A 23,669-nucleotide genomic window follows, 5' to 3' on the forward strand; every position below is an offset into this window, starting at 1 on the left:
TAACCTTCAAGATGCAAGTCATGCCTTCAATGTCGCATAAACACAGAGGCAAAGTAATGCCACATCCAGGTGCCCTGCAATCTCTCTGTGCATGAGTGAGAGATCTACCATCATGTCAAGAAATTTATTCATTTGTTTAAAACCAGCTGTTACGTTCTTGTGCAATAAAGCAGCCAAGTTAATCAATTATGAATGTGCTTACCATTAGGCGTGCATTTATCAGGGCCAGACTGTAATATTATTTTAATAGCCCAGTACCCAGCACAAACTACCCCACAGAGATTTCTCTCCTGTCCACCGTAAGATCTTCAATTTGGTTCAGTCACTTTCTCATATTAACACCCTCACTTCTTTGATAAGAATATCACCAAAAGTGGATGGAAGTTGCCTAGGCACTTATAACTCTAAAATACTGATTTAAAAGAAATAAAAAAGACCAATTAAATCCAACTTCCTCATTGGGAAAGGCAGGAATCTCCTGGGATGGCCAATGAAGGGAATGGAAAATGCTTTTGGCACTGGGCTCCTAGCTTGAATTAAACCAGGTTGACAGGAACCCAAAGTCATTAGCACTTGATGGCAATTTAGTAGCCTGAGTAAAATGAATTGGCAAGAGCTACACTGAATTTCACATCAACTGTGGTTATCAGTGGACCTGTGGCAGTTGGATCACGCTTGGTAATGAGTAGGGCCCAAAGACTGGGCTGCCTCTCACTGGAGCAATTCTTCTCTCTGGACGCAGACAGAAACACAGCAGGAAGGAGAATGTACCTTCCTCGTCTGAGCCAGGCTTGTTCTGTAGATATACAGATGCTTGCAGTCTCCAGAGCACTGAGTGTCTGGCACCTCGTACCAACATTAAATATGCTTAATTAAAAATAAATGTTAAATGGCATTCACAAATGAGTCTTCAGAGCCCAAACTTTTAACTTAGAAAGGGATTGTTTTCCTCTGTAAATGATGATGCTAAAATGAGACCATTTTGAGGAAAACTAAAGGTTTTTTTTAATGCCTATAAAGTTGACTATGGAGACGCACTGAGAATTGCAGCTGGGAAGATGACGTGACTGTGACATTTATGTCGTCTTAAATATGACTGCATGAAAATGTCTCAGGAACATTGTAGGATCCCCTAAACTTCAAGTTGTAAAAGGGTTTCACTTTTAAAATCAGCTCCTTTTATTCAAAGAGAAAATTTCTTGAAAAACTAGACTGTGCCAATTCTTGTACAATTCCATCTACACAAAAAGCCGAAATAAAACCCACAGATATATATTTTTAAACTCCATATAATTAAAATAATCAAGGGAAAAAACGCAGGCCCTACATACAAATGATCCGCAGCAGCAGCAGCATTACTTGCAGTAGCAGAAGACGGACAGCAGCCTGCATGTCTGTCAACAAGAGGGAACACACTGCACCTGCCGGAGCAGACAAAAATGCCGGCCCACAGGTACAGCCACGCTGGAAACTTTAGAAACACAGTGTAAAAAGCCAAGCCCTAGAGTACTACACAGAGTCTGACACCATTTTACAAAGCTCCCAAACAAGGAAACCTACATAATACATTATTCAGGCAGATAAATAATAAACCAGGGAATGGTAACATAAAATGCAAAGCAGCTCTTTGTCATCCTGTGAGTGGGGAGCCCAGGCCCTGGGATGGGGAGAAGCAGACACAGGTTAGTGCCAAGTTACTGGTGACATTCTGAGGCTGGGTGCTAGGTCCATCATCATCATGCCTGAGGAAGTATGACAACACAACACATTAGTTAAATCATCAGTTCTGAGGGTCAAGAACAATCAAATATTTTCCATACAATGCCAACTAATAGATCCAAATAACTCACTCACAAAAAGGAGAAAAATTAATAGATCCACTTATTTAAAATTTGGCAAAAATAAATGTTCCTAGGCTATGAAAGGATATTCTATATTTGAAAAGGAAAGGGATGCTTTAAAGGAGTTAACCAGCTTCTGGGTATTTCATATTCCAACTTTAACTGCAACATCACAGAGAGGCACTGGAATCTTCCACCTGTCACAGGCATACACGGTCAAAGTAGAACACACACACCTTTGTCACTAACAGTTATTTGTTTTCAATATAAATAATCAGAGAGAAGGCCGACAGAAGCTGCAACATTTCATGAAGATTTTCTGTGGCCCAAATTATTATATAGAAAATTAAAAGTATAATTTAAACATGCTTTCATGTCTCTTTCATTACCAAAATAAATACTTTCTGCTTAAAACACCTCGGGCAAGCCTGTGATTCCTTGGGTGGACGGTATTCAGCTCCACTGAGCGCAGCGCGGCAGGGCAGAGATGGGCATGGGGCGCGGGCACGGCCCTGACACTAATTTGCTGCACAATGTTAGGAAAAATTACCTGACCTCCCAAGGCAGTGCTTCTCTCCCCGTAACAAGAAATGAAGAAAACAGTGGACTGTGAGAAGGGGCAATCCAGGAAATGCTCTGGAAACCCTTCCAAAGAGGTTAACTAAGCAGCATCAGCTTGGAAGAACTGCCACGTTTCTTAGTAGTCAGACAAAAACACTGAGAATTCCAAGGGAACCTAGTGTGGCACATTATAAACAACCTCACCCGGCATCCTCAGAGCTTGTGATCTGAATTCATTTAAACATTCACTGACGGTAATGCCACTGAAATAAAGGCCAAACAGAAAAATGTGTGCCACTCACTCCCGAACCCTAGGATGCCCTCCTGTGGCCGCTGGGCACCCAGATCCTTAAACAACTGTACTCACGGTGGCAGGACAGGACAGAAAAGCCCTGCCAAAGGCTGAGAGAGAGACAGAGCACAGTGGGCTACACAGTCTCAATTTCTATGTGGACGCCAACTTCATAAAAGCCTTTAAGTAATAAGCAAATACTAACTAAACCAACAATAAATAAAATACAAATATGAACTAAACTGGTTTATAAACATTCCATTTCTATAAAGGAAACAACAGGTCAAGGGCATAGAACCTGCACCAAAAGCAATCTAGCTATGGAAAGTGCTAAGAACTTGGATGAGCTGCAGACATTTTTAAAACCCACACATCCAGTACACACCCCCACGCAACCGTCTTGCAATGCTGAATGCTACTAAGTCCACAGAGAGTGCTGGAACAGAAACAAGTCTCTCTAGGCACAAGCCCAAGTATGAGAAGCAACACTCAGCACCTGTGGCCAACACAGAAGTGTGAGAGGAACAGATGGCACACCTGGTTCGATGGTGAGAAACCGATGGCATCAGCAGAACCCAGCAGACGTTTCCCTGTTCAACATCTCCTCGCTCCCAAAGTGTCATCTCACTTCCCTTCTAAGTCAGTAAGGCAAATCTAAACTTAACCACAGGATTTCTCCTTAGAGAATTTCATATGGGAAAGTGAGGGGAGAGAAGGAGCTGGAACCCAGCCTCAGACTTAACCATAGGATAAGAGATTGCCAAGCAAAGGCAGGTCAACCAGTTTCCATATCAGGAACAGCAATGCAGGGGCTGGAGTAGCTGGGATGGACTGGGCAGGCGGGGAAGCATGTAAGAAAAGGCTGCACTCGCTTTGGACTTCTACATGTTGCAGTAAAGGTTATGGCACTGCTTAAAACGGCAGATGCAGTATTTAGAAGAGATTTTCTTCTGAGAACAGTTTGAAGACTAGCTTTCATTTCCAACAGATTAGAATTTTTCACTACTTTTAAGTTCCTCTTGGTATACTAGTCTCCAAAATAGGTGAAGATTAAAACTGTTTCTCTGTTTATATAACAACTAACTTCACACAAAACCACCTAATCATTCTCATTTCTTCACTCAGGATCTGATTATCATCTATGACTAGTGGGGCTTATATGGAATTCAGATTTCAAGATCATCAGACATAAAACAACTGCCACATTTTATGTATTGACATAGATGCTATCTAGTATTTTTTTTTTTTACTTTGCAATTAAAATGGAAAGAGAACAGCTATTATGCAAACCGTATTTTATGCATTCAGTGTGGTTTTTTAATAAACCATGCCTCCAAAGCTTTCTAATCATTAGCAACTATTCTGTTGAAATACAGAAGCCTACTACCGCAGGCTGGGCCTCTTCTGCAAAAGGGCCAGATTCTCAGGGGACACCTGTCCCTGCTCCACAGGGTGAGAGGCCTCTGGCCCCATCAGTAACTCCTGTGTGAGCCCAGGCCTGCAGTGCTTGCCTGAACCTCCTCCACGAAGACACAGCAGGGATTCTCATCAAGTGGTGCTGTCCAGCGATGGACAGGCATGCCACACCCCAACTGACCGCAGGTCACGGTCTTCTCTCACACTGTGTGTTTGGGAGTATTTATAAACGTATGATCCCAGCACGAAATGACTAGCTTGTATTAGTTCACAAGACCACTTTTTACTTCCAGGCTTCTCCCGTAAACCTGGAAAGGCTCTGCGGGGGGTTGGTGAGAGGACTCTCCTCGCTGACCATGAGGGAGAGCTTCACACAGCCTTCACCCTGAAGAAAAGCGTTCTCACCTTCCAGCTGCACGATTACTCCAGCAAGACAAACCAGCTCCAGGACTGAGGCCAATGGCCCACAGTCAGACACACATGGACTCACATTCAACGAGGGATCAGCAAGTTTGAGGAAAAGATAACACATTTCACCATTTTCTTCATCCTGAATTGACAGTCCTATCAAATACCATGTGAAAAAACCCACCATGAATCCTGACCCAAGCAACTCAAAACTGACCCATACCAAGATGGCATTACCACCTTTGTGTTGAAGAACATTAACAAGTGGAAAGCTGATGCTCAATAACCTTGAACCCAAGAAAGCACCTAAATAATGACTGTGCAGCACCTCTCCACTTGGGGATTTTTATCATTGCATATCCCTGAAGCAACACAATGAAGTCTACTGATTGCAGCTGGTCCCGGGAATGGCTCATCCCCCAGAAGGGTAAAGGACTCACCTCACAGAAGAGGGTAAGCTTGTCATCAGGGAGAAGCCCGTTGGCTTCATCCAGGAGAAAATCTCTACGGATGAATTTTTTGAATCCCCAGTCTTTGCCTTGCACAAACCTATATGCTCGTTGACTCTCTGGGTGGGGGGGGAAGAAGGTCATATTTAGTTACTCAAAAACCAGATCAAATCCACAATTTGTCAGTGTATGAAGTTGCTGGATGTCAAACAGTATGTACTGCTAGTATGTACCCTGGAAGGCAGCAGATGATGGCTCAAGTACTTGGGGTTCCTGCTCCCTACATGGGAAACTCAGATTGAGTTCCAAGCTCCTGCGTTAGCCTGGCTCACCCCCAGCTATATCTGTGCGTTTGAGGAAAGAATACGTGGATGGAAGATTTCTGTTTTTCAAATAAAGTGGGGAAAAAAAAAAGTAGAGAACATTTACCCATAGCTTTGGTTTCTTCTCCCTTGGCATTCAGGATGGAGAACTTGAATTTTGCCCGAACTTCACTCTTTGGACAGCTGACCAGTAAAAGGTAAAGTGACAGGTAATCTTTGCTTTCTTCATCCAGCCCTTTTGGGTTTACTCGCAAACACCTGCCCAAAACAGACAGGGGGAAAAACACGTCAAAAGCATCCACATTTGAAGGCTTGTGAAGTGAGAGAACAGAACTGGAACATCGGAATCAAGAGTAGATGATTTTAAAAAACTCAAGTCGCCTATGAAGAGATGAAGGTTCGCCACACTGACTATGTGGGAACTACTTTAGAGCAATCTGGGTCACCTTTTAAAAAGTAAAGAACAAAAACAAAGGGGAATTCTAGAATCTGCTAACACATCTTTCACATCTCTACCTTTTCCTCCATAATCTCCCAAATCACTCGCCTTCCCACCTCACAGATATTTTATAATTCAGTCTAGTCTTACTCTATTCTGATCCTTAATCTCAGGAAAGGCAGCTCCTAATTTTTTCCATGAAGAAACCATGGAGCAAAAGTCAACGCATCTTTTCAAGTCACTATGGAGAGAGAAAATAGTCTAGAGAAATATATGACTAGTAAATAATCATTTACGGACATTTTACCAATGTAGCAACAATACACTAAAAATAAAGAAGGCAGTGTGGAGGAAGCTCAGATGGAAGTAAACTCCCATTACACAGCACAGAGTTCCAAGGTAGACTTCTAAACAGAGTTAGAGATGCCAATCTGTTACAGATGAATCAAAACAAAATTCATGCAGAATTTAGTAGGTTCAAATGAGTTAAGTCGTAAATGTCATTAGTTGGACCGCATGTAGTTCAGACACTGTTTCTCCCATATATAATACACAGACCATATGTACCCTTAGGTCTTGCCAGGATTATGGCACCTCTCTCAAACAGGTGGCCTAATCCAGTGCCTTTCCAGAGTATATATGCTATATTCGCTACTTTACACTGTGCTAAAGATACAATGCACAAGAATAAACATTTTGAGGGAAATGTTTATTCAAAGTAGTACACTGCTTCATGTGCACATCCAACAAAGACCAAATGAATAACTAAAAGTAATGTCAGTGGGTTATCAGAGTCAAAGCTGGTGGTTCAGAAACCTGTGTTTTGGTCTCCACAGTGGGCTTATGGTTGTATTGTTGACTGCCTGATCCTCAAGACAGCTGGGACTGACCCCTACTCTCAGCCAGGACTCCTTCTGCCATAGGGATTAGTCCAGGGAACACAGACATTAACCCATCAGCGCACGTGTGGCTTATCTTTGGTCACACAGTCACAGAAGGCTCAAGAACGTCTTTGCATGTAGTGGGTTATGCCTGCTGCTATGGCAGTCACGCATGCTTCAAGCACAAATGCAGCAACACTTTAGATGTCTACAGCATAGACAGCGGGGCAGCACATAAAGAGATGGGGTCTTTGATGTAACCACTGCATACGGAATGAAACAAGTTACACCAGCCTAACACTCTCGTCAGCCACTTATGTATGCTTATTGTTTAAAAGCAGGTGATTTAAGAGATGCTATGCTAAAATTTAGACTTCTGGTGTTTCTTTAAAATAAAAAATTAAAAAAAAAATAAATAGAGAACATGGCAGCAGCCAGTCTTGATTCACACACAGCTACAGCGGGCTGGAGCTCAGCAGCTGTCCCACCTTGGAGAAGGACACTCACACTTGTTTGCTGAGCAGTTACCACGCACACAGGGTTATGGATCTCATTCGTAACACTGGCCTACTCCACTCGTTCACACTACCCTCAAGCTCAAGTCTGCTGAACCCTGATACACGCATCGAATGAATCCAACACATATCCTACGAGCTCCTGTTACATGCCAGGTCCTGTTCTAGGCACTGTGGGATACAGTGAGAATCAAACAAAGTCCCTGCCTTCAAGGAAGGCATCACAGTCTAGTCAGTGTCCCATAAAAACAAGCAAACCAGGCAACTTTCAGAAAAATTTTTATAGCTAGAGGTATTCTTCCTCACCATTTCAGTTTATCATTGGCTCCTGATGAAAAGGTTGAACTTTTAATGACTTCACCCATTTCCTCGCGGCAAAAGCTAAAGTTATTGATGGTCCACATGTAGGAGAATTTCACTACTTTGATCTGTTGACAGAAAACCAGGAAGCAATTAAATGCGAAGTGGGAAACCTGAGGAAACAGGCTGAAGGTCAGATCATTACTTCCCCGCCCTCCCTTGGCACAACCCCGACAGACGCCAGCACTCTTGGCCAGCACCCAGGCTCAGCTTTCTCTTGCCTTATTTAGGTCCCTTAGCCACATTTTAAGAAATCTCATGCTGATCAACTGGCTTTATAACTTTTTTCAGCTTCTCAGAAACACCTGCATGGAAAGTGAGCACAACACGAACACCCCTAACCCAAAAACAAAGAGGAAAAAAAAAATGAAAACATGGTTGGGAAAGCAGATGATAAAAATCATTCCTAAAATGAGCCTCTGCGATGGAGATGCTGATGGCACCACCTGGGGTTGCAAATTCCAAACCTGGCTTCCCCAACAGGAGGCCTTCACAGATTATTTCCATCAAGAGGGATGTAAGCAGATCTAGTCTGAAAGATTCCAATCTTCACTGAAAAACACTAGCCCAGGCCATTCGATTCCATGTAGGAAACCAAGAAATCTAAGGTGGACAATCACCTTATCTACCTGCTATTTGGCAGTTGTATCCCAGAGAAAGCAAGAAACTCAATGCAGAAGAGCAATCCTATTTCGTTCACCTGCCAAATTCCTCCAAGACGCAAGAGTCACAGGATAAAAAACGTGAACTCACCTGTGTGTAGCACCAGCTCTCAGCTACAGGGCCACTCGACATTTCTGCCGGAGGTGGAGGACTTGGAACTCTTGACATCGCCAGTTTGAAGGTTAACCAAAATTTCCAAAGTCAGGAGGCAAAGATGACAGTTCTCTCTTCACCCTGTTCAGGCCCAAGATGCAAGAAGACTTTTGTAGACTACTAATATACCATCCTACTGCTTGTTTGGACTTCCAGTGGCTGGAAATGGTGTCTCCTGCCTGGATCACCTATCCTGATCATTCCAGTGGTTCCCTAACACTCAGGCCCTAAATCTAAATGTCAAATTCAGAGAAGATAAGTTAATCTAGAGCACTCTTCTAGTCACATCCTATTTTATATCATCCTATTTTAATCTTTTGTACAATTCTCAATATAACCTTACCAAATGAATCTGCCCAAAGGGTATACAAAGTCATCTAGGGAAAGGCTGCCTGAAGATGTGCAGAGTTCACAGGACACAACCTTGCCAGGGAGCTCCTTCCCTTGGGGTACAAATACTCCACTCTGAGAGCAAAATGACCAGTTTCCCTCTTAATCCTGTCCCCTCTCCTCCTCTACTTCACTGCGTATTTATTGAGAGTAGCCATCTAATTCCCCAATTCATCCTGAGCTGCTCTCTTGAAAGGCAGCACTTTCACGCCTTTCGGCCATGCACTCCTTTCTCTGCAACATCAGAAGCATGGCCCTGCTTACACTCCCTCTCCATCTGTTCGCCCAGATTTTTTGCTTTCTCTGATCATCCCTCCATCTCTTTTATTGGGTTCTCTTCCTCTGCTGTTGTTCCTCATGACTTAATCCTCATTTTCTCAAACTACATTCTCTTTACGGCAATTTTATCCATCCTATCAGTGCCATATTTCTACCTTTATACAAATGGTTCCCAAATCTCTCCAATTCTCATGTCTTTCATATAGCTCAGACTGTTTTAAAATAAGTGTGATACATCTCAATGGGGTGTCCCAGTAGCAAATAAAATCCAACTCAAAATTATTCCTTCTAAGGCCTTTCTAAACACAAAAGATATTAAAAAAAATTTATGGGGGGGGGGGGCCAGTACTGTGGTGTAGCAAGGGAAGCCCCCACCTGCAGCACTGGCATCCCATATGGGTGCCTGTTTGTGCCCCAGCTGCTCCTCTTCTGATCCAGCTCTCTGCTATGGCCTGGGAAAGCAGTGGAAGAGGCCCAAGTCCTTGGGCCCCTGCACCTTTCAAGGAATACCCAGAAGCAGCTCCTGGCTCTGGATCAGCTCAGCTCTGGCTGTTGCAGTCATTTGGGGAGTGAACCAGCAGATGGAAAACCTCTCTCTCTTTCTCTGCCTCTGCCTCTCTGTAACTCTACCTTTCAAATAAATAAATCTTAAAAAAAAAAAAAAAGATTTAGTGCACGATTAGTGTACAGCTAATACAATAGTACTGTATATCAGAAATTTGCTAAAAGGGTAGACTCCAGGTACTCTTATATACGCACAAAACCAGGTAACTTTTGTGAGATGATTGGTATGTTCACTGCCCTGACTGTAGTAATCTTTTCATTATATGCATGCAGATCAAGACACAATGTTGCATGCCCCTTAAATATAAGCAATTAAAAAACTGGTGAATTTGGTTATAGTTTTTAAGCACTATAAACAAAGCTGAAAGATAAATTTGAAAGCAAAAAAGTTTGCAATGTACAACAAAGGGATAATTTTATTAGTATATAAAAACTGACATCTAAATTGTTCCTATAAAATCCCTAATGGTCAACTACTTTATAAAATATCACTTATGAAAAAAAAAATAGCTCTTCAACATTTCACAAAAATCAACCAGGGCCAGCACTGTGGTGTAATAGGTTAAGCCTCCACCTATGAGACCGGTATCCCACATGGGTGCTGGTTCAAGTCCTGGCTGCTCCTCTTCCAATCCAGCTCTCTGCTAACGGCAGTAGAAGATGGCCCAAGTGCTTGAGCCCTGTACCTACATGGGAGACCTGGAAGAAGTTCCTGGCTCTTGGCTTCAGATAGGACTAGCTCTGGCTGTTGCAGCCATTTGGGGAGTGAACCAGCAGATGGAGGACCTTTCTCTCATCTCTCCCTCTCACCGTCTGTAACTCTGCCTCTCAAAGAAATAAATATTTAAACAAAAAAACAAAAACAAAAAAAAACCCTAGGTATGTGGAAATGGGAACTCTCATATACTGCTGGTGAGACCACAAATAGGTAAGTGTATTGTGGATAGGAATTTGGCCATAGTTGAAAGTACATGTACCTAAAGATTTAGTATGTTTCCTTTTAACCATGTATGTACCAGAACAGTGGTTCTCAAATTTAGACTACATGAGAAACAGTTCAGATTAACTGGCTCTATTCCCAGAGTTTCTGATTCAGACGTTTGGGATGGGTCCAAGAGTCTGCATTTCTAACAAAATCCCAGGTGATTTTTTTAGGTGTATTTATTTATTTATTTGAAAGGCAGAGTGACAGAGAGAGAGAGAGAGAGAGAGAGAGAGAGAGAGATCGATCTATCTATCTATCTTCCATCTTCTGGTTTACTCCCCCAAATGACTACAATGGCCAGGGCTAGGACAGGCTGAAGTTAGGGGCCTGGAACTCCACCTTGGTCTCCCAGTGGGTGGCAGGATCCCAAACACTTGGGCCATCTTCCACTGCTTTTCCAGGCGCATTGGCAGTGAGCTGGATCAGAAGTGGAACAGCTGAGACTAAAGCCAGCACTCTGACATGGGGTGCTGGCATCATAGCAGCAGCTCAACTTGCTGCGCTACAACGCAGCCTCTCCAGGTGATCTTGATGTGCTGGTCTTGGAACCACTGCCCTAGAGAAATTCTGCACACGGGCCCAAGAAGACAAGGTCACTCAATCTGACACTGTTTATAACAGGGAAAAGCTAGAAACAAACCAAAAATCCAGTGCTAGAGGAACTGATAACTAAACTGTATTATTTCCATGACATGGGAAACTATATTTCAGGAATGAAAATTAATGAACTCAATCTACAGCACCAGGAGCATCAAGCACAGTGCTAATGAAAAAGCAAGTTTTGGATGACATGTGCAGTATATTATTTATGCAAATTAAAGGTTTATATATTATTTACAGATACATGCATACAGTACACATGAAAAATCAACAAGTAATGCATCAGTTTCACGTTGGAAGGAGGGAGAATGAGACCGGGAAAAGAATGTAACACATTCCAAATTTCTCTTTCATGTTTCTTTTAAAATAAGGATAATAAGAGGCAAAAACGACAACGCAAATATCTTTTAGTTAGGTATTTGAGTATGCATATTCTTTGTACATTTTTTTTTTTTTGACAGGCAGAGTGGACAGTGAGAGAGAGACAGAAAGGTCTTCCTTTGCCGTTGGTTCACCCTCCAATGGCCGCTGCGGCCAGCGTGGTGCGGCCGGCGCACCGCGCAGATCCAAAGCCAGGAGCCAGGTGCATCTCCTGGTCTCCCATGGGGTGCAGGGCCCAAGCACTTGGGCCACCCTCCACTGCACTCCCGGGCCACAGCAGAGAGCTGGCCTGGAAGAGGGGCAACTGGGACAGAATCCGGCGCCCCGACTGGGACTAGAACTCGCTGTGCCGGCGCCGCAAAGCAGAGGATTAGCCTAGTGAGCTGTGGCGCCAGACTACTTTTTTTTAATACTGAAGTAACAGTGTAAGGATGTGTTTCCTTTTATCACACTGTGCTTTATAATGTACAAAATTTCTTTTCTGAACATCTGGTTTGTTTCAGCCATGGCAGACAATATGAAAACTGATCATGCTGCCCTTTCCGCTTGGTTACTAGGAAGTCCAGAGACAAATCTGGACTCTTATTTCTTCAAACCATAGGCCTGGGGCTGGCACTGGGGTGCACTGGGTAAAGCCACAAACTGCAATGCGAGCATTTCATACTGGTGCCATTTTGTGTCCCAACTGTTCCACTTCTGATCCAGCTCCCTGCTAATGGCCTGGGAAAAGCAGCAGATGATGGCCCATGTGTTTGGGCCCCTACCATCCAGGTGGGAGACCCAGATGAAGCCCCTGGCTTTGGCCTGGGCCCAGCCCTGGCTCCTGCGGTCACTGGGAAGTGAACCAGAGAATGGAAGATTCCCTCTGTTTCTTCCTCTTTCTCTGTACCTTTTTCAAATAAATAAATAAATCTTTTAAAAAAGGGCTCATATTATATATATATAATATACTTATTCTGTATTCCCTTTGCTATAATTCCATCAACCGTTTACATGTTATGCATTTTTGAAATTTGCTCAAATTCTTCACAGAAAAAGGTCTAAATAAGTAATAATAAAAGCAGTCATTCAATAGTAATTCAACTCACAAACATTTGTTGACTAGTTAAGCAACAGGAAACGGAAAAGATTAATAAAATATAGTAGTACCATCAATGAGTATTACTACTAATGAATGGATTTAAATGTTGTCCCCATTAGTCATGAACACTATCCTACAGGCATTTACAATTAAAGTATCCCATGTATCACAGATACAGGATAATAGTCTTATACACAGGGTGTGCTCTCTCAATAACCTAGCAAGTTAAGCACTGCACTGGCATTTGGGCCTTCTTGGTTCATGGGATTCAATATTCCACTATGACACCAGGGAAGAAGCCAAATGCTTCTGTGATCACCTTCAAGGCAGTTTGCATTTGACAGAAAAACATATTCTCCCAGAACTGCTTGTATGTCCGGTAACAGATAAATACACCTCTGAGAGTTTCATAAATAGCATCTATTATTATTGCCAGTTAGCACTACTGGCCAGAAAAAGTTTCAAAATCCCTACTTTTAGGAAAGGTAGAACTGAAGATGTGAATTTTACACATTAGTTAAAATTTGGCTCTGGAAGTGTGGGTTGAAGCTTAGCTCTACAGTGAAACATCATGAAATACTTTCTTGTTTTTAAGTTAAAAAAAAAAACTTTAAATTTATCTAACAATTTACAAGTTCTCTAAGGCCAAGAAAAGGCCTATTTTGAAAACAAGATTATTTTAATGCCTTAACTGTGGCTACTGAATCTTGCCCATTACTGCAACCAGGAAAAAATAAATATATAATTTTGGTCTTGACCATTTTTTCTCATCTGTTTTGCTTTTAACTTAGTTTGTAGCCAAGTCTTTCATTTATATTTTTTATATGTATCAACTATCTTCCAATTTTTAAAAAATGTCCAAGCCAGCAGCTGAACTGGAGACCCAGTGTCCGGCATGGAGAAGCTGTAAGGGCACAACCTGCTGGGAGGGAAATTGACTAGGATAGCACAAGTTAATTAATTTCACTCATAGCAGGCACCATGGGCCAAGTGTTCATCAGCAAAGTACCCTGGTGCTGCATCAGCTCTCTAGTACTTCATGCCGACTGCTGCAGCAGAAAAGCAATTTCAGAAAAGGAGAGATCTATTTGAGGGTCACGGTTTGAGAACCTTTGTAGGAGACAACTAGAGCTAAGATATATCGTTTCTGGCTTCAAACAAGTTAAGACAAGACTGTCCAAGTTCTCTAAAGAGAAACTTATTTCCAAAGCTTACCAAACTTCCTAGGATACTGACAACTCCGAGGCTGAACACACCTGGTATCTACCTACCACTGCTTATTTTCCTGCTTGCTCTACTAAACCCCGACCTATGAGGATGCATATCTTGGAGTCACACCAAGGTATATACTTCAGAAGACCTCTGTCAACTGTAATCCTGCTTAAATCCCAATGAAGGCAGTACTAGCTAGCAACTAAGAGCAATCTGGTCATTTCCAGCAGGTGTTATGAGATCTTGCAGTCATCAACCATTTTTTTTTTTCTCTTTTTCTTCTTCTTTTTTTCTTTTTCTTTCTTTTTTTTTTTTTTTTTTTTTTTTTGACAGGCAGAGTGGACAGTGAGAGAGACAGAGAGAAAGGTCTTCCTTTGCCGTTGGTTCACCCTCCAATGGCCGCCGTGGCCGGCGCGCTGCGGCCAGCGCACTGTGCTGATCCGAAGGCAGGAGCCAGGTGCTTCTCCTGGTCTCCATGTGGGTGCAGGGTCCAAGCACTTGGGCCATCCTCCACTGCCTTCCCGGGCCACAGCAGAGAGCTGGCCTGGATCAACCATTTCTGACTAGAGTTTCAAGTCAATCAATACAATAAGAGCTCTAAATAGAGGGTTAAACTTTGGAGGGCAAAAGAAGTGAAAAAGGAAATGTATTAACGCCATCATGTTGCATAGGTAAAGCTTTCAACCGAACCTACACTTCTCTCGTGCCTTCTTTTACATGTATGAACACTTCCGCTGCTTCCAGTACATGTTAAGCTGCTTCGTCAGAATTTACAACTGGTCTTTGTGGTATATAGCCTGCCTGCAATGGAAAGTGTTCATACTTTGGTTTGTAAAAATATTTTGATGCCTGAAACACCTATACAGTTGCATTCAATTTTATTAACTTTTTTTTTATGTATCTCTACAGCAGCCCTCTGAACAATGCTGAATATATCAAATCTGTAATATAATGAGAACCATTAATTTGTTCTTTCAGATAAGTGATATACAAGGCCCAAACTCTTAGCCTGGTACCTCAAGCCCAAGATCTGGGAAAAGGTAAGTAGTTCATTCAGTGTTAAATCTTCATTCAACCAGAGGGGAAGGACCCGTTATAATTTCCTTCATTTTTACAACACAAATCAGTAACTAATTTGAGGTAAACTCTTCCACAGTCAGAATTCTTTCAAGATTTCAAGACAGAAGATAAATTTCTTGTACAATATGAGAAAACGTTCCAACAGGTTATCTTGCAGTATACACAACTAGGCTTGAACACTCTTTGAAAAAGTGTGATATCGACAGCTTGTGTAGTCATTTTAAAATACCTTTCATTTATTTCCCATGTACATTCTTCCATAATCTAATCTACTCATCCAGAGAATTAAAAGACAAATCAATTAACACAGATATGCCTGTGTATCATGGTATCTAGGAGTCAGCCTGATAGCCATCACTTTTTTTTTTTTTTTAAGATTTATTTATTTAATTGAAAGGCAGAGTCACAGAGAGACGGTGGGGGGGGGGGGGTCTTCCATCCACTGGTTCACTCCCCAGATGGCCTCAAGATGGCTGGAGCTGCGCTGATCTGAAGCCAGGAGCCAGGACCTTCTTCCAGGTCTCCCACACAGATGCAGGGGCCCAAAGACTTGGGCCATCTTCTACTGCTTTCCCAGGTCATAGCAGAGAGCTGCATCGGAAGTGGAGCAGCCACGACCCGAACTGGTGCCCACATGGGATGCCAGCGCTGTAGACTGGGGCTTTAACCAGCTGCGTCACAGTGCCAGTCCTAGCCATCAATTTTTAAATGATAAGACTGTTGGGCCGGCGCCGTTGCTTAACAGGCTAATCCTCCGCCTTGTGGCACTGGCACACCGGGTTCTAGTCCCAGTTGGGGCGCCGGATTCTGTCCTGGTTGCCCCTCTTCCAGGCCAGCTCTCTGCTGTGGCCCGGGAAGGCAGTGGAGGATGGCCCAAGTCCTTGAGCCCTGCACCCGCATGGGAGACCAGGAGAAGCACCTGGCTCCTGGCTTTGGATCAGCAAGATGTGCCGGCCGCAGCAGCCATTGGAGAGTGAACCAAAGGAAAAAGGAAGACCTTTCTCTCTGTCTCTCTCTCTCACTATCCACTCTGCCTGTCAAAAAAAAAAAAAAAAAGACTGTGAAGATGTGAGACTGAATCATGAAACTATTGTTTCATATGGCGTAAACAGTGGAATACTGGAAATTTCAAGTAGTTCGACAATGCACAGCATGAAAATGGAAACATAAAAGACTTACTCATTTATTTGAAAGGCTGAGCCACAGAGAAAGAGAGGCAGGAACAGAGAAATCCTCTATCCACTGGTTCACTCCCTAGATGGCCACAACAGCTGGGCAAATCTGAAGCCAGGAGCCAGGAGCCTCCTCCAGGCCTCCCACATGGGTGGCAAGGGCCCAAGCACTTGGGTCATCCTCACCTGCCTCCCTAGGCACATTAGCAGGGAGCTGGATCAGAAGTGGAGCAGCTGGGACCCAAACAGGTACCCATATGAGATGCTGGCGCCACAGGAGGCACCACATCACCACTCTGGTTAGGGACTTTTTTTTTTTTTTTTTTGACAGGCAGAGTGGACAGTGAGAGAGAGAGAAAGAGAGAGAAAGGTCTTCCTTTTGCCGTTGGTTCACCCTCCAATGGCCACCGTGGCCAGCGTGCTGTGGCCGGCGCACCACGCTGATCTGAAGGCAGGAGCCAGGTGCTTCTCCTGGTCTCCCATGGGGTGCAGGACCCAAGCACTTGGGCCACCCTCCACTGCACTCCCGGGCCACAGCAGAGAGCTGGCCTGGAAGAGGGGCAGCCGGGACAGAATCCGGCGCCCTGACCGGGACTAGAACCCGGTGTGCCGGCGCCGCTAGGCAGAGGATTAGCCTGTTGAGCCACGGCGCCGGCCTTGGTTAGGGACTTTTTAAAAGTCCCTCTCTCTCTCTTTCTTTTCATTTAAAGCTTAGCACCATTTCCAAGTAAGAAACAAATCCCCAATGTTATAACTATTTTAAACCTGAGAGACGTTTGCATTTTCCAAAACAGAAGATGCCAAAAAGATTGTTGATTAAAAAAAAAAAAAAAACTATGAAAGACTTGGTTATACTCATTTTTGAGAAACTAATGTGATCTAAAAGGAGCTATGTGTTTCTTCTGTTACAGTGTACTCAATCATATAGAGCCCAGGAGGTAAACATTTCTTTCTCATTACCCCAAGGACAGTTACTACAGGTCACACTGACTTCTTTTGTTGCAAGGTTTGAATGCTGTTTGAACATTTGTTATGAGTAAAATTTCTGTAGTTCAATCTAGTCCAACAAAATACTAAACGCATCTTTTTTGTTTTTAAATTTTGAGACACTTCTGAAAATGGAACCAAAGGCAAGGGAGACAGCCCTCAATCAGCAAAGGAAAGGATGGGTTTTTCTCTTGTGTCTCTCATCAGCTTTATGTTTTGTAAAATTTTCCAAGATAAAGATGACTGCTTTTTTCATTTCTTAAATTCTTAAACAATAAACCTACAGCGGGATTTAGCAATATTAAGTGAATCCAGAGATTAAGAAGAAAAAAAGCAACAGCCTAACAGAAAAATGGGGAAAGAGGGAGACCACGGTTTACAGAAATGGAAACACCAGTGCCTCTTAGATATATAAAAGATGTTCAACCCTCATTCATACTAAGATAGATGCAAATTAAACCACACACTGTTTCACCCACTGAATTGGCAAAGATCAAAATGTTTGGTAACACTTGCTCAGGGTAAGGAGAACTTTTTGGTTGGAGAATAAACTGCTGCAATCCCTGTGAAGGGCCATGTCTCAGGATAAGAAATGTACACCCCCTCTGATCAGCAATCCCACTTCCAGAAATGTAACCTTGCTGATATATTTTACAAGACAAGAATCAAAAGGGTTTTCACTGTGGCACTATTTGTAAACACACAAAATAGGACATAACTTAAAAGTCCATCAACAATGGTATAATAAGCATCTATAGAAAAAAAAAGAATAAGGAAGTTATTTCTACTTTTTAAATAGAAAATGTATTACTAAAGACGGTGGTTACTTCCTAGGAAGGAAAATTCGGTACCTGAGTGTGGGAAGGAGAATTTACCCTGTATTCTTTTTTGGTACTTTACAGTTTTGAATTGTGTGGATTTATCACCTATTCAAGGAGTAAATAAAAACACTGAGGAGGATAAAGGATAATTCCTTTACAAACTTCCCAAGTTGTAGGAAGGCTCCTAAGTCAGAACCACGTGAGAGACAAAGTGGAGCTCTTCAGTGGCTCCATGGCTGAATGGGGCCCACCTCCCCATCAGGACCGCCTCCCCGACACTGCCAGCCCTCCGCTCAGTTACCAAGCAGTGAATTCTGCTCTCTGGCCACATCAGGCACTTTTCCTCACCCTCGAAAGCTCTTCCTTCCCTCAGGGCTTTTCACAGTGGCTCTTCTTGTCATCTAGCTCTCCCTCCAAGTGGAGTATCCTCAGAGAGGTCTTCCCCGACCACGCAACCTGAAGTACCCCCCTTCTGGCCTGCTCCTCGAATCACACTGCCTCTCTTATTACCATTATCTGAAATGATCTTTGATTTTTCCCTTATGTCTCCCTGACTAGAAGTTATGCCTACCCGGCAAGACAGCATTCTCAGTGACCAGGATGGAATCCTAACAGGCACTCAATAAATTCATGGGGCTGGTGCTGTGGCATAGCAGGTCAAGCCACTGCCTGCAACACGGACATCCCATTTGGGCACTGGTTGTGTCCCAGATGCTCTACTTCCAATCCTCCCTGCTAAGGTGCCTGGAAAAGCAGTGGAAGCTGGAACAAATGGTTGGGCCTTTGCACCCATGTGCAAAGACCTTTGCATCCATGTCCCAAGACCTGAAATAAGCTCTGGGTCCCTGGCTTTGGTTTGGCTCAGCCCTGACGGTTGCAGCCATCTAGGGAGTGAACCAGAGGGGATGGAAGATCCCTCTTTCTCTTCCTTCTCTCTCTGCAACTCTGACTTTCAAATAAAGAAATTAATTAATTAAAAAAAATCTGGTCAATGAAATTGTGGTTGAATAACTAGATTTTCTCTTTTGAAATCATATTTTTCCTTACTGAGTTCTAGTTATAAAGTTAAAATGGGAGTTGAATGAATGCAGCTATAGGAATCTAAGCATACTTTTGAAACAATACATTTAAAAAATTATCGGTTCAGTTCACTCCAATTTAAAATACATTTCAAAATTACACTCTTCCTTAATTAAAAAAAAATTTTTTTTAATTCAAGAAAAGTTGGAAGAGAAGGGAAACTTGAAAGGGGTATGGGGGAGTTCCTGAAACCACAAGATAATGTGAGAGAAGTACACTTCCTGGAATAAGTCAATTCTGGCTACAGAAAGTACCATTACAGCAGCTGCCAGGAGCCCAGGCTACACCTCTAAATTATCTCAAGTTAAAATTCTATATAATAAAATTTCAATATGCTGACAGTCAGCTGAGGCAGATTTTTAGAATTTTCTTAGATTTGACTTATGATTTTCATATCAGACACTGGGTTTGAGTCCCTTGAAATTGCCAAGTGGAGAACAGATAATTATCATTTAATATACACACAATTCAAACATGTAAATATGTAGACATATCTTAAAATATACACAGACACAACTATACGAAGCTAATGCACAGAACATATTTCTGAGTGGCTTTCCCAACGGTTTTACATAAGGACAAATCAGACACTGGTATTTCCTGTGCAAGTCAGTGCCCCTGGCTTACAGATATTTCTCACGCAGTATATATGCTGAAATGAAGAAGTTTAGAAACTTTTTTGTATATAAACAGGCTCCAACCTCCTTCTTGATCTAAGGGCAGAGTACAGATAGAAGATAGTAAGACACAGTGTTTTGTAGAAATAGCCTGGCTAGCAAAGCTCATCCAGGCAAAGTCGAGCTGAAGATGAACAAGGAGGTGCATCCAGTAGGAAAACAACAGATTGCTCCCCCTGCCTCACAAGCCTCAGTGTGTGCTGGCTGTTTACTGCCTTACTGCCCTTCTTACAGGTTATAAATAACTACAAACTGTCCTTGTCCCCAAGGAGAACTTAGCAGCTAGCTCAAAGGTTAAAATACAGGATAATTCTCACTGTGGATGCATTTTTTTTAGTTAGCAAAAACAAAGAGCAGAAAAATTTATTGCCAATTTAAATTAAGCTGGGAAATCATCCCTTCTCCTTAAAAGCTGTTCATTATGTAAGAGCTACTGATACAGACATATCAGCACGATTCTCTACCCCAAAATCTGTCCAGGAAGATTGCAACACATCTCTGCTCCACACGCAGACATCTGTCCTGGAAAGGGGCAGATGCCACTTAATCACCTTGTAGACTGAAACTCCTTAGCTCGTTCTGAAGACTTTGTGTTTTGTTTTCTAATTTAGGCACAAGTGACTGCTAAGCTAAATATATCCCCATAACATCAGAGGGGAAAAAAATCTACAGTTGGGTGGAAGACCCAGCAGATTCAACCATGGCTGCAACAAGCAGAGGTCTCACAGGTGATGGCTGCTGCTGCTAATTACAGAGTCCCTGCTAGGAAGAAAAACTCCTCCAGCTGTTTAAAAACAAAACAAAACAAACAAACAAACAAACAAACAAAAAAACAGCAGATAGGGTTCATCAGATTAAGCTTTTCCACACATCACTTTCAAAACCCATCACTTGGGAGATGTCTGAAAAAGAGCTACAATGATCCAAGCCAGGAAACAAAACGTGATTACAAAGGGGCTATTTCACTTCAAAGTGGGTCTCTGTTCCAAAAGAAAACATCCTTAGGAATGAATTTAGAAAGGCAAAACCAAACAATCAGCAACTTCTTCATTCTCACAAATTAGAATCATGTGTTGATTCCACAGAATAGCTTGGGCACAAATCTCTAGGGCCACAAAGAGCAAACTTGGGAAAGATGAATATGTTAACACATCCCACATGTTATCAAAAATTTCTCATCTAGGTTGAAAAAAATCTACTTAATAGAAACAAGAGCTGGAAAAGAATCCATAAAGGGAGGAAAGAGAAAGAAGAGGGGAAACCCTATGTTAAGATTCTATTTGTTGTATAATAAATATTCCCAAAGCTGTTTTGGGAGTCGAGAGGCTATGGTCTTCTACCCTGTCATTTATGATTAAGAACCTTATAAAATATAAGCAGTAAATGGTAAACAGATGAAAGAGGCAGCCCTGATACCACCTAAGCATGTCCAGTCTGAGGAATTCAAATACAGAACAGTCACTTCACGAAACAAATAGGAGAGGCTGCATAACCCCACAAGTCCCAAAAGACCTTGTCGAACTTGGAGGCCTTGCAGAAGCCAAACCAGGGGTGAGGGGTGGAATGTACTCCTTGGCTTTCTATACTTCAGTCAAGGCATTTCAAAATCTTTTTTATTAAGTTTTTTTTTTTTTAATAAGTCTATAGGTACTTGCTATTTTCTTTTTTTAAAATGTTTATTTATTTTTTATTTGAAAGACAAAATTAGAGAGAGAAAGGGAGAGGAGAGAGAGCTTTCATCCACTGGTTCACTCTCCAAATGGCCACAATGGCTAGGGCTAGGCCAAGCTGTACAAGCCAGGAGCTTCTTCTGGGTCTCCCACATGGGTACAGGGGCCCAAGCATTTGGGCCATCTTCCCCTGCTTTCCCAGGAGCACTGGTAGGGAAACAGATCTGAAGTGGAGCAGCCAGAACTTGAATGGGTACCCATAATGTGATGCCAGCATTGCAGGCGGTGGCTTAACCTGCTATGCCACAACTTTGGCTCCTTCAGAACAGTTTGCTAACAACTGTCTGGCTACAGAAGGGGCCCAAGAAATTTATTTCAAACGAGAAAATCTAAATTAGTCTTAAGGTATACAATCTGGAATAAATGCATTAACTTGAACATTGAAAAGGCCCTCCTGCCAGAGAGAATTTGATCTACAACAAAGGCAACAAATTACATTCAAAATTACTACTATCTACTATCTAGCAGTATAGAATTACTATTCCCCAGAGATGATTCTTTTTATGAAAGCACTCAGACCTCCCTGTGACTGAGACAGAGGGAGGTCTACGCACGCATGGACCTTACCTAAGAAAACAAATTTCCTCTTCTTCCCCCAACTCCTAAAGCTAGTAAAAATAAGCCAAACTCTGTGTTAATGTTAAGGTTCTAAGTAAACTAACTGGAACAAAGGATGGACAAGAAGTGCTCAGATTTAAATGTTCATTCCAAAATTCATGACTCAAGGAAAAAGTAAAACCACACTGGCAAACCAAAGAGGAAAGTTAGACAGAACGTCTGTTTTAACAGACGTTCCTGATCCTGACAGTCTGTATCAGGACTTAGGACTAAATGCACCAACACCGATTTTACCCAACAAGATTCAAGAAGCATTTGAGGTAAAAATCTTAAATCACAAAGTAAAACTTTGAAGGTGGTATCCAAAATGCTAGAAAGATTTTTCAAAAATTTATGTGATGAAAAATTTTTAAAATTTTATTTATCTGGGAAGCAGAGAGAGCATGAGCTTCCTATCTACTGGTTCACTTTCCAGATGTCTCCACTGGCCAGGGCTGGGCCTGGGCCAGAAGACAGGAATACAGGCCAGGTCTCCCATGTAGCAGGAACTCAGTAACTCGAGCCACAGCTGCTACCTCCCAGCGTCTGCTTTGGCAGTAAGCCAGGGTCAGGAGCTGGCGCTGGGTAACGAACCCAGGTACTGTGATTCGGGACATGAGATTCTTAACTGCCAGAAAGTGCCTGCCTTGGCCAGCGCCATGGCTTAACAGGCTAATCCTCCGCCTTGCAGCGCCAGCACACCGGATTCTAGTCCCGGTTGGGGCGCCGGATTCTGTCCTGGTTGCCCCTCTTCCAGGCCAGCTCTCTGCTATGGCCCGGGAAGGCAGTGGAGGATGGCCCAAGTGGTTGGGCCCTGCACCCGCATGGGAGACCAGGAGAAGCACCTGGCTCCTGGCTTTGGATCAGTGAGATGTGCCGGCCGCAGTGGCCATTGGAGGGTGAACCAACGGCAAAAAGGAAGACCTTTCTCTCTCTCACTATCCACTCTGCCTGTCAAAAAAAAAAAGAAAAGAAAGTGCCTGCCTGTTTTTGTTACCTGTAGAGAGATGAGATGTAAGGTGCAAGACACTCATGCAATCTGCGCAAAATCAAACTCCTTTTTCAAAGTAAAATGAAGCCCACTTTACTATCTATAAACTATAATTCTAATTACCCTGAAGACCTTTTCTAGGGAGAATACTACTACTACACTTAAAGTTTCCATATCATGTATTATTAACCAGTGATCAGAAGTTTAAATCCAAAGAAACAGTTCTGGTTTATATCAGGTAAAATTTTTGTTGTTGTTGTTTATCAGAAAGGTAGAGTGTCAGAAAGAGAGAGAGACAGAGAGGTATCTTCCATCTGCTGGTTCACTTCCCAGTGGCTGCCAACAGCCTAGGCTGGGCCAACCTGAAGCCAGGAGCCAGGATATTTACAATAAAACTTTTTATGAACCATTTTTGAAAGGTTTTTCAGCACTATTTGTAATGCTCATTAATAGAAAAATAAATCTTACATGCTTACCTTACTATAACTTCAACTTTACCTATCATTTACACTGAAATAAAATAGATTACACTCAAAACATGCATTTTTAAGTCATGGAAAATATTTTTATGCATCTCATTCTGTTTTTTTAAAATAATTAAACCATATTTAAAATAAAACTTTGTAAAAACTCACCAAATCAAGTCAGTAGGAAAACTCCAATTTGTCGTCTCTAACAGGAAACCTCTGTTGGAAACAGAACCGATGAATCAGACTTAGATTCAGAACCTCATACAAGTCT

General features: G+C 42.4%; 1 protein-coding gene across 1 annotated transcript in view; it reads right to left on the reverse strand.

Annotated features, from left to right (window-relative positions):
* Positions 1-23,669, reverse strand: part of SPOP (speckle type BTB/POZ protein) — a 76,641-nt gene that overhangs the window by 11,535 nt on the left and 41,437 nt on the right. The window contains exons 2-6 of the mRNA XM_062175553.1: positions 23,564-23,614; positions 8,239-8,382; positions 7,432-7,553; positions 5,397-5,548; positions 4,959-5,086 (exon numbers count right to left, since the gene is read on the reverse strand). Of these exons, the coding sequence (XP_062031537.1) occupies positions 4,959-5,086; positions 5,397-5,548; positions 7,432-7,553; positions 8,239-8,316 (480 nt within the window). The 5' untranslated portion in view covers positions 8,317-8,382; positions 23,564-23,614. The remainder of the gene's footprint in view (positions 1-4,958; positions 5,087-5,396; positions 5,549-7,431; positions 7,554-8,238; positions 8,383-23,563; positions 23,615-23,669) is intronic.

This window comes from Lepus europaeus, chromosome 18, assembly GCF_033115175.1.
Source record: "Lepus europaeus isolate LE1 chromosome 18, mLepTim1.pri, whole genome shotgun sequence".
Classification (NCBI taxonomy): domain Eukaryota; kingdom Metazoa; phylum Chordata; class Mammalia; order Lagomorpha; family Leporidae; genus Lepus; species Lepus europaeus.